Genomic DNA, 12,156 nt, shown 5'->3' on the forward strand with positions numbered 1-12,156 from the left:
CACTTTTCTTAAGCTTCCGCTTCATTACAGTCCAAAATGTCTAGATGGGCCGGAGCTGTGGGCAGTTGCGTGGATTTATGTTTTAATCGATGAAATCTTCGTTATTATCGCGGTACCACTGGATGACTTCCCGGCTGTAGTGGCAACTCGCCAAATCTGGCCAAAACTTCACGGGACCTTTATGGGCTTTATGGAAGCTCGACCGCGGTTTTTGAGACATTCCTCCTTGTACAGCTTCGAGTTCATCGTCTTATTCGTCACAAACACTTAGGTCTTTGCCCCACAGTTGCATATCCCTTGCCAAAATCATTCGTTTGTCCAAAAAGCAAACTTAAACTTCGCAGGAACTACTCCTCGTGCCGTTACCGTGTAGAATTTTTGACGTAGGTTCCATCGTCGATAAGCAGGATTAGCAACGTGAGTGTGCAGATTTTTTTCTCTCCTTTCGGCTTCCATCTGGAATAATTTTTGACACGCTGCACGAAACTTCGTGAAATTTATACCACAGCAAGTGGGCGCCTAGGTAGACAAACCGCTGTAAAAGAATTTTTTTAGCGGTCACTTTCCGTGCCGCTGCAATACAATAAATGATTCCGGATTCTAAATGGACATAGCTTTACATGAATTTTAGCTTAACGTGTTCTTATTAATAAACCCTAAGCTGTGATGCGGCAGACAGTCCTACAAAAAAGTAGAAGATCTGCTCTTATAATGTGAAAAACAAGAATAATAATAAATCAATTTTACTTTCTGAATATGTATACATCAAATATATTTGTACTATTATACAACACGGAACGAATCGCCTATTTCATTATCTAAGTTGTCTTGCTAAGAGAAGTACCTGTTTAATAATGATGGCTATTGAGCGAGAGACCATGATGCGAAATTGGGGCGGCAATGTGGGAGATATGCGCAATTGGTGCTGCCTGGTGCGAGATGGTGGCATGATGCACTGGAGCGACAGCATGAGAAGCAATATGCACTGGCTGGGCAATGACTTTGTGCACTGGCTGGGCGATCTTCACGTGCGTTGGCTCCCGACGAACGACAGCATTGAATCCGGAGTGATGATCGGCGTGGTAGTCAACAATGCGCTGATGTCCATCAGAATCAATCAGACTGTACTGTCCGTGGACCTCATCTCCGTGGCGTGTCTCATGTTGGCTCTTGATGTCTCCGGTGTGTTCATCATGGACTGCGTAGGAGAATTCGTAATTAGCCGGGGCGTGTTGCTCAACTTCTTTTACGATGGTGTGGTGGACAGGTGCGGCGTGAATTGCAGCCACATGATGCACCGGAGCAGCTTGAATAGCAGCCAAGTGATGAACTGGAGCGGCATGGTGATGTTGGATTGACTGATGTGAAGAAGCGTATCCATGCTCTGGAATCAATCCAGCGCTGGCAGCTGCGACCAAGGTGGCTAACAGAACAAACTATAGAAAAAACTTTTATAAATATTTAAAAACGTCACACATCTATCGGAGACTTACTTTGAATGCCATTTTGAAATTGCCTTTACTGAAGAACTTATTCTCGATGAATGATGCTAAGGATAACGATTTCACCACTTTTATACCACCCAAAGCAAGAATTTTCTTAACGAATTTTACACACCATTATTATGGTGTCCAGCTGCCCTTGATGACAGCGTTCAACTTTCTCTGTACAAGCGAGCCTCCATACCAGCCTTCAAAACACACCCGCGAAAACTATTTTCGGATTTCCATCCACTGTGACCGCCCGCACCGGTGACCACCGGTCGGAACATTTTTTTTCATTTTTGAGGCATACCAACTTGTATGCCTACAAGATTGAAACCGGTTACACAATATAGAGCAGGTAGTAGTCGACTGTGTTTTGCATCGCAAAATCACAGACAACAAAATCAATTCAGCATTTTTGTTTCGGAAGGGTTCAAGTTTCAGAACTTTTTTGTGAATTACTCAATAATTAGAATGTATCAAACAACCACGAAAAGGGTTTACCCTCTTCTACCTATCGGAACTGGAAAATTTAATTTACTACTAGCATAAAATACTTGATAACGTTTACAAATTAGGCCTTGGTAATACAAAAGTATTGAACAAAGATCAGTTACCTTCGATTTAATTACATCGAATAAAAAGAAACAGATTGATTCGAGACATTGCTTTCGCATCATATTAGTTTATTTTCAACTACATCGATTAACTGTACACTAGAACTATTCACCTCGCTCAACTATCTTTAATTTTTCAGGGCGTTAAACCATACATGCTAAAATATAACCAATCTAAGCGATGCACTGATCTATCACAGATTTGTAGTTTTGATTTTCTCTCTCTCTAGTTTAACATTACAGTTAACATCTCTGGTGAACATATTGCGAATCTAAACGGCAACCAAAACAACAATGCCATATTACTCTGTTTTTTTTTATAAAATGTACTTCTATTTGCTAAGATATTTGGCTGCCCAATCGGGTCGTCCTTTCCCATCTCCACTGGGACCGACGTAGGTTAGCACCCCTAGAAAAAAAAGCATTCATAAACAATAGCATTACTCCAAGAGCTGTAAAATTGTGAATAACTCACCACTGTCGGGGACCCACTGCTGCTTTAGTTCCGGTGCATTGCGAGGAGTATCTTCCCAGGGGAATAGCTTGAATGAAGCATTACCGCCATTGAAATCCTTGCCGGCGGGGAAGCTGAAATGAAAAATTGGAAACATTGTAGGTACATATGAATCGGGGAAGATATAATCATAAATATAATCCTAATCAAGAGCAAGATCCATTAACTAGCAATTCATCAAGGATGTCTGTGAATGGTGCAAAAGGAACTTCGTTACGCCGAGTTTCCAAAAATGCAAAATCTGCGAAGAAGAAGAAGTTACTCTAATGGTCCTTTCAACAATTTTCAATGAAACTTTTCTGAACTTCTGAACGCAGTGGTTCTATTGCTCGACACAAACACTTCCTTAGGCATTGTGCATTTGGTAGATACCTTGATCTTAACTCAAGATCATTTCAAAAGACCTTAAACATCTAAAATAAAGCTGAATGATATTATTATTGAACCGGATTGGGTGTATACTTGATGATGGGGACATTTCAAAAAACTGTTTGATCTGGTAGATACCTTCAGCTGGAGTACCACGAACATCTCGATTTCGAAGAAATTGAGTTCATATGATGCGCATTTGCTTATTGAGCCAGTTTGGATAAATTCCGATGATAAAGACATTGCAAAAGCTTTGGTTGGCCAGTTAGATATCGTGGACCGAACTCAAGAATGTTTTGGAGTACCTTGAACATCTCGTATTTAAAAAAATGGTTTTACAACGTCCTGATGAACAACTTTGCTGAAGAAATCGAGGACCTAGCTTTTTTCTATGATTTTACAAAGCCAATCAAAAATGCTGGGCGTATATGAGCCATCCGTCCCGGACGGGTTAGAGTCCCCACTCGATCCATCGCCGCACGATGGAGTTCATTATGTATCATTATGTATTATGTATCATTGAAATTGTTGGCTGCCCCATAGAGCAGCACGCGCCCTTTTTGAATGTTCCTGAAGAACAGCCGTGCTCGCTGCTTTTTCGGCAATGTGATGGAGTGACATAGCTACCCATTGTCATATTCGTGAGTAGAGTTAAAGAGTTAAAGCGTACCTACACAAACGTTACTTATAGTGATAGTCGTTTTTTCCTATTTGAGCCTAGAAATCTAATTAATATTCAAAGTAAAATTATAATTATAACAGGTAATTTGAACTCGTCACAAATATGTACCTAAAACTAACTGAATTTCTTACAATTAGTGCCTAAACTACCATATAACTTAACGCTAAAGAGTGCATCTAACCGATTTCTTCTGAAACTGAATCAGAACCGGTAAGATAGTGTGAACTATAAAATTAGCTTCGAAACTAAATAAGCAATGCTTACGCCAACCAATATACGTTGGAATTTCTAAAACCCTTCGGGAATTACACTAGGGGAAGTAAACGTAAGTGCGAATTACCTTATTCTAAACAATCCTAAATTACAAAAATATGTTATGAACCTATTGCTAGTTATGCTATAACTACACTGACCCCACATATATGGGTCACATTGTAACAATTATTAGTCACTCCATTTTGCACGATGATCAAATGGAAATGACCCATATTGATATGTGACCCATGATTGTGGGGTCACCCGAGCAAAGTCTGAAAACATAATGAGAGCATATAGAAAACATATTTTGATTTTGACATCAAATTGAAATCATGATTTGTTTTCAAATATGAATCATCATAATTGATTACATATTTTGATCTCATTTTGCTGTAGATTTCTAAATTGTATGATATGACAGCAAACTGTGTACTAATTTTGTTATCAGAACCAATATCAAAATTAGTTTTCGATTTGCTCTCATCGATATCAGGAATAGTTTTCGATTTGATGTCACAGTAAGATTTTTCTGCTGTAGATTTAACCGTTAAAACGACCAAAAGGATATCAACCTGAGTTATCATAATTAGGCGATGTCACAACAACAAAATCAGTTATCGATTTGCTCTCAAGCTTTGCTCGGGCAGTGTATCATCTATATTACTACAATGAAATCTAAAATATATACCCCATTGCTGTCGCAAACTCCTATTCTACACAGGAATTTTATAATCTCCCAAATAAAGAGCCGTGTGAAAAAAATTATACGGGAGAATCCCCTGTCAGTCCAGTCGAAGCGTTAATCGACTATTTCTCGCTTAACTTTTCAAAAGGACCTAAGTAACATTTTTTTCATAAATTAATTTGAATAGCGCAATCAACAGAAAAACATGAAAGCTTTTGATTGCAGTAAGGTACACTGGGGGAAGTGGAAAAAGGGGGTAAGTGTAAAAATCGACTCGAAAAATTGGAATTGTACATACTTTACAGTTTTTACCACATCGTAACATTATGCAAGAATATACTTTGATGCTCACACTAATACTATGTTGAAATTTGTATAATACATACACTAACACGGTTAACGCTTGAACTGTAATTTTAGGTTTCGCGAAAAGTTGATTTTTGCATTCATAAAATCAATTCTTATTTGCACCAATTGTTCTTTTTTCAAGTGAATTTATATCACAGGTGACCATTATAATACAATTAAACTAATCCCATTCAATTGGTAGTGGTTTGTACCAAGAAAGCAAATAATTCAAAGATTTTACACTTACCCCAGGTATAAAACACTGCGGGGGAAGTGGATAATGTTCTAATTACGCAATTTTTTCTTCCCTCCAGGGTTTATTTCGATAGCTGTGAATCTTAATATGTTCCTTCTTTGTTATTATTGTGATTTCAGTGGTGATTGGACTCATATAAATGAGAAAATGACTGATTAATCCACCTATCGGTATTGATGCCTTTCACATGTTTTACATATGAAAAAATGTATAAGAAAGTTAAAAATAGCACTGATAGGTAAATATATTGTATAATTCACATTAATTTTTATTCATAACAAGTTTTGCCGTTGAATGCAATTTTGTTTGCGAACAAATTGGTTAAAGACAAGTGCTTAAGAATAGCTGATAATTTTGTACGTGCTTTGCGCACACACATACATACAAATACGCACATACAGACATCATCTCAATTCGTTAAACTTAGTTCATTAGTTTATAATCCTGTAAGTCCCATTTTTCCTTCAAAAAGTTCATCTTTGGGGCGAACATATAGACTTTACGTACACTTAGTGTTCGAGAAGGTAAAACCAGCCCTCCCCTTGCTATTACGAGAATTCCTTGAGGATATATTCCGTTAAGGTAATAAAATTATTCAACCAAAGATGCTTAGAGCAATTACCGTTTTGATTTTAGTTATATGTAACTACTCATCACTATTGAAGGTCAAAGTAACATGGGTTTTCCACTTACCCCATCCCACTAGGGTAAGTGGAAAAACAACTCCTCATTTTAAAATCTATTTCCATAAATTTCAAGCGACTAAAATGGTATGAATTACCGCACAGTTGGTGCAAAATTGACTGTTTTTGATAGCCCATTTTGATTGAACGCATTTAGATCATTTAAACTGGTTTTACACTAATTCAAACATGCACTATTGATTTTTCCTTTTCCACTTCCCCCAGTGTACCTTACTCAAATTAATTCATGAAAAAATGTTACTTAGGTCCTTTTGAAAAGTTAAGCGAGATTTATAAAATTCGTTTATCGCAAACGATCGGAAAAGTGGGGAAGATGGCAAGAGCGACTCAAAAGGTGCGCGGTCGAAAGACCGACTGTTAGAAGTGGTTGAAAGAAGTGATGACAATAATGGTGTGGTAGTTGTGGTCACGGAGGAAGAGCAGAATCCGAAGGAAAATCAGCAGGTGCAAAGTTGCACATTCTGTCAGCATTTGGATAATGATCAGATGGTCCAATGTGACAAATGTGACTTCCACTTTGAGTGCGTCGGGGTCACTGAGGAAATTGCGAACGAAAGCTGGAGTTGTCCCAAATGGGCAGTTACAACCGGGGTCCAGCAACCAACGCCTTTTGTCCGGGGGATTTACCGCCCTCTGGATCGAATTATCGTGGACCACGACAGGAGCTACCTGAAGTGGAAAAACACCTCATCTCTAAAGCATCACTTGGAGTTGGACAATTTGTTCGCGGTAACACGCGCTCGAACAGCAAGCTGCAAAGCACCGTGCCTACTTGGAGCAAAAGTATGAACTACTACAGCAGTTCCACAATCGGTCCGGATCGGAATACAGCGGTTCCCATAACCGAGTCAGGCAGTGGGTTCAAGGCGCAAACGAGATCCGTGCAGATGCAGCGATAGACCCGCGGATGGCAGAAATGTTTGACCCACAGAGACATTCAAAGCAGAACTATTCGGCACAGGTTCAAATCGGTTCTGCTTCGCCGGCAAGATATTCTCTTCCAACGCATCAGAGGAATGAGGAGTCAGTAAAATAACACGAGCACTCCGTTCACTCAGCCAGAAGAGGTGTGGCTCTGGCACCGAGTACACAACAGCAGCAAAGAAGATCCTTTAGAGAGCCAAGCTTTCGCTCAGAACGACAAGAAGATGATTTTGAACCGTGTTCCTTTTCTCGGCAGCAGTTCCATTCTTCGACAAGTTTGAAGAGTGTTCGGTTTTCATGTTCATATTCAACAGTACCACAAACATGTGTGGTTTCACCAACGAAGAAAACCTTATCAGGCTTCTAAAATCATTGGAAGGAAAGGCGAATGACACGGCGCGAATCCAGAAGATCAACGCCCTGCCGGCGATACGAGAAGACAAGCTGGAAACAGTGATGGGAAATGTCAAAAAAAATGTCATGGGGTTGCTATTACTAATTTGCTAATAACTTTTTTCAAAAGTTATGTACAATTCGGATTTTTTTATTAACATGTAATGCTCAAAGGATCCTACAAGTTTGCCAAACAGGTCATTGTTCTAAATACACAGTATGAGGCACGATAACGAATTTAAAAAAATGTCACGGAATGTCATGACATTAATGTCATTTGACACTAATTCGGCTCTCACGGCGCCAATTTAAGTTTTAGAGTAATGACCTATTAGAAAAAGTTTTAGTATCCTTTGAAGGCTTTATATTCATATAAAACATACGATTGTAAATTACTTGTGAAAAAAGTTATTAACAAATTAGTCCCATGACATCGATATGACATTTCCCGTCACTGGCTGGAAACGTTGGTGGAGTTCGCAATCAACGTGCAAAACTTCTGCGCAACAGTGGATGCGTATGAGCTGGACGACTATATGTACAATGTCTCCCTTCTGCACACAAGCTTCCGTCATCGCTCAAGCTAGACATCGGCAGACACTTCAGAGGGTCAACCTGGCGACCTTTGGCAATTGGGTGTATTCGTTAGCTGAAGCAGCTAGCACTGTTGTGATCCCGATTGAATCCAACGAAATGAAACCAACGCGTAGTGAAGTGAGGGAACACAAGAAATCCAATGTATATCTGAACGCCCATTCTGAGACGTTTTCCGAGCCCAATGCCCATCACCTGAAGTCTTTTGATCACACTCCCCGTTCCAAAGAAGGTAATAGTATTTCAGTATCTAAACATCCGGAGCACGTTGCTGAAGGTTGCGTAATATGTAAGGTTCGATGCAAAGTTTCGTCAAAATGCAAACAGTTCCTGGAGCTTTCTCGAGAGTCGAGATGGGCCATCGTGAGAGAGTTCAGGCTCTGTCGAAGCTGTCTGCGGCGACATAATAGAGGTTGCGATGACAAACCATGCGGAAGAAATTAATGAAGCTATAAAAACCATGAGTTACTGCATAATGATCAGAAAGCCCAGCAATCTTCTAATCAAACGGCAGCACCTACATCCCGAGCAGCACTAGTCAGACAAAAATGGTAGCAGCAACTTGATTTTGACCAAATCTGGTCACTAAAGAGTTGCAGTAACCTATGTGGACTATGTGTGTTGCTAGGGATCGGTATCATGTGCTCCTGTTCCATTACCGTCATCTTCTTCCGGAAGATCTCAAATACATGACTGCAACAGTGCAACACCCATCAAGCAAAATCAAGTGCGGTGCTTTTTCGCTAGCTTCCGGTCGTTCTTAGTGGACCCCAGGGTTCCATTCAGACATATGCGTTCCTAGATGAAAGTTCACATTTGAGCCTAACAGACCAAGAACTGGCAGACCAGATGAAACTTAAAGGTTCAACAATTCCACTATGCCCCCGCTGGAAGGGAGGTATGCAACTGTGTGAAAAATATTCGCAATCCGTTACTTTGCAGATTTCAGGGACGAGCAGAATAGCCAAGAAATTCCGATTGGCTGGTGTGCGAATCGTCGAAGTGTTACTGCTTCCACATCAAACTCTAAAGGCTGAGGATATCAAAAATCAATATCCGCATCTCAATGGTCTTCCCCAAGATGAATATACCACTAGGTGTTCCAATCTGCCAAATTCACGATTCAGCCATCTTGGATTTTAGTATGGGAGAGCCAGCCGGTTTGTTGTCGTTTTGCACTGAAAATGAATTTTTCACCCCCGCCTTCCTCTCTTCCACAAACTAAGCACATTGCAACACCTAGCTGTGTATTCATCTTGGTCTTCCCATCGACTCGTATTATGATGCTCGCCCACGGATCCTTATTGGTATGAAGAACGTGCAAGTCAGCCTCGTACTAAAAAGCAGAGAAGGAAAAGTAGAGGAGCCTGTTGCGGTCAAAACTCGTTTAGAGTGGACAGTTTGTGGTGGAGACGACGCAGAGAGAGACAACGGAAACAATCTTGTCCACTACATATTCCATGTATGCTCTTGCGAGCGAAATATCGATGATGAGCTTCATCAGACCGTAAAAAAGCATTTTGCTTTAGAAAGTCTTGAGATTATGAAACCTGAAACACTTCTTCTTTTGGTCGCTGATCAGTGCGCACATGATCTTTTTAAGTAGCTCACCTCCTGGAAAAGGATACACAACGGGATTTCTCTGGCGTTACGACAGTGTCTGCCTGCCAGACAACTACGACATGGTCATCCGAAGACACCAATGTCTACAGAAACGTCTCGATAAAGACCCGAGACTAGCGGAAACGTTGAACCGCACGATAGCAGACTATGTTTGTAAAGGATATGCCCGGTGACTCTCAAAAAAGAGCTCAAGCAAACCTATCCAGAAGTGTGCTACCTTCCAGTGTTTCCAGTTGTTAATCCGAATAAGCCGGGAAAGGTGAAGATGGTTTGGGACTGTGCCGCCTGTTTGTTTAGTGCCTCGCTGAACTCCGCCCTCCTCAAGGGCCCCGATCAGCTTAATTCATTGCTGTCCATTCTACTACAGTTCCGTGAACATCGAGTGGGGCTTACTGGAGACATACGCGAAATGTTCCACCAAGTACGAATTCGAGATGTGGACCAGCAATGCCAGCGCTTCCTGTGGGAGAATGATGAAGCAGGACTACGTACTGCAAGTCATGACCTTTGGTGCGTGCTGCTCGCCTTGCTGCGCCCAGTACATAAAAAAAAATGCAGAGCGACATGCAGGAGAGTATTCAAAAGCCGCTGTGGTAATCCGAAAAAAAAAACACTACGCGGATGATATGCTCGTTAGTCTGGAATCTGAAGAGGAAGCAGTGCGTACAGCGAAAGAGGTACATCCGTAATTGGGTTTGTAATTCACAGGAAGTCCTGAGAGTACGAGAGTACTCAATGAACAAGGAGCGAATGAGAAAGACCTAGATTTGAACCGTTTGTTTGAGAAACTGCATATGTAACATTTTTGGCCAAAATGAGATTTTTATATATTCTGAATCCTCTTCCAAAAATACGTATTCTGGCAAAAAATACGAAAAAAAATTTTGTTCGGGAATGTATGATTTTTTTTTTCGTTTGTTTGAGAAACTACATAAGTCCACGCACTTTGAAGAGCAATTATGGAGTACTGTATACAGTTTTTGCACTGGAAGTGCCTCAGGGTGTTGAGTTTTGCCAAAAACTATTGATCTATATCGAAGAAATCGGAAGGTTCGGTGCCAATTTGTCCAAACACAGTTTTTTGTTGTTTTCTCGAAATTGTGTAAAATGGACTTATGCAGTTTCTCAAACAAATGATTCATTTATCACCAGAATTCAACACCGAGAAAGTTTTGGGCATGTGCTGGTGTACCACATCTGACAAGGTTGGATAGAACCAACGTCCCACCAAGCGAGAAGCTCTTCGCGTATTGATGTCGATATTTAACCCTCTCGGGCTTATCTCTCACTACCTTATGTTCCTGAAGGCGCTATTGCAGGAGGTATGGCGTTGAAAAATGAAATGAATGGCGTTCCGGCGTACAGTGGGACGAAGAAATATCCGACAGCCCATTCAGAAAATGGCAGCAGTGATTAAAGTTTTTACCCCTCGTCGAGCAAATTCAGGTTCCTAGATGCTACCGGATAGTTTCCCAAGCACCAGAAGAAGAAATAGAGCTACACATATTCACCGATGCCAGCGAAGGTGGAATGGCTGCTGTCGCGTTCCTGCGGGTCATCAAAAACGTAAACGTCCATTGCTCAATCGTCGCTGCCAAAATTAGAGTGTCACCCCTTAAATTCGTATCAATCTCACGTCTAGAACTACAGGCTGCCGTAGTCGGAGCTAGGTTAGCTAGTCCTACAATATATCCAGGAAGTTCTTCTGGACAGACTCTCGTGACGTGCTTTGTTGGTTAAACTCCGACCACCGTCGGTACACGCAGTTTGTCGCGTTCCGTGTTAGCGAAATCTTGGACCTTAGCGAAGTTAACGAGTGGCGCTGGGTTCCTTCGAAGAAGAATGTTGCAGACGATGGGACCAAATGGACCACAATTCCCGATCTTACACCCACAAGTCGATGGTTCATAGGAGCAGATTGTTTATCGCTACGGGAAGAAGATTGGCCACAGCAACCTTCGAAAAGTAGTTCAACGGAAAACGAGCTGCGTTCCAATCTGCTTGGGCATCATGTTTGCTTTGAGCCTATTATTGATACCAGCAAATTCTCTTCTTGGAAGCGTCTACTCTATACCACTGCTTTCGTGATTCGCTTCCCTGATAATTGCCGCAGGAGACTACGCAGAGAATCGATTACAACAGGAGTGCCAACAACTGATGAACTTATATTAGCTGAATCGTATCTCTTACGGTCCGCCCAACGCGATGGTTATCCGGACGAGACAGCTGTTCTGGCCAAAGCACAACAAAAATCCAATAGCTTGATAACCATACCGAAGCAAAGCAGTCTGTTTCAGTTATCGCCGTGGTTAGACAGCAGAGGAATAAAGGCTCCCCCAGACCCAAGCGATTCCATCGCCGCGACGGCGACAACTAGTCGCCACGATTATATCGCTGCAGGCAATGTTCTATCTACCCTTCCATATCAACGGCGACAGATTCGCAATTGCCAAGCGATAGAAGCGATTCGATTGTCGCGTCGCGTGTGTTTGGGGGAACCTTAACGCGAATGCGAACGAGAGATGCCGCTTGCCAATATCGTGCACTACCATCACCAAAACCACGAGTCAGTGGTTAATGAACTACGACAAAAGTTCAATATTCCACATTACGGCCCATTTACGATAAAGTGAGGAAGAGCTGCCAACGATGCAAAAATGATCACGCCGAACCTCGCCCACCAATTATGGCTGACCTTTCTCCAG

At 41.4% G+C, this 12,156-nt stretch overlaps 2 protein-coding genes across 3 annotated transcripts in view; both read right to left on the bottom strand.

Moving 5' to 3' along the window:
• Positions 1 to 756: 756 nt before the first annotated feature.
• LOC134212346 (cuticle protein 8-like) lies at positions 757 to 1,536 on the bottom strand. Its single transcript, XM_062690107.1, has 2 exons — positions 1,494 to 1,536; positions 757 to 1,436 (listed from the first exon to the last, which is right to left on the bottom strand). Exons 1-2 carry the CDS (start codon positions 1,503 to 1,505, stop codon positions 849 to 851), a joined length of 600 nt encoding a protein of 199 aa, XP_062546091.1. The 5' UTR covers positions 1,506 to 1,536; the 3' UTR covers positions 757 to 848.
• Positions 1,537 to 2,146: 610 nt separating this feature from the next.
• Positions 2,147 to 12,156, bottom strand: part of LOC134216483 (probable serine/threonine-protein kinase DDB_G0268078) — a 52,906-nt gene continuing 42,896 nt past the window's right edge. For both annotated transcript variants that reach the window (XM_062695355.1, XM_062695354.1), the window contains 2 exons: positions 2,577 to 2,689; positions 2,147 to 2,510 (listed from right to left, as the gene is read on the bottom strand). In XM_062695355.1, the coding sequence (XP_062551339.1) occupies positions 2,434 to 2,510; positions 2,577 to 2,689 (190 nt within the window). In that variant the 3' untranslated portion in view covers positions 2,147 to 2,433. The remainder of the gene's footprint in view (positions 2,511 to 2,576; positions 2,690 to 12,156) is intronic.

This window comes from Armigeres subalbatus, chromosome 2 (genome assembly GCF_024139115.2).
Source record: "Armigeres subalbatus isolate Guangzhou_Male chromosome 2, GZ_Asu_2, whole genome shotgun sequence".
Lineage (NCBI taxonomy): Eukaryota > Metazoa > Arthropoda > Insecta > Diptera > Culicidae > Armigeres > Armigeres subalbatus.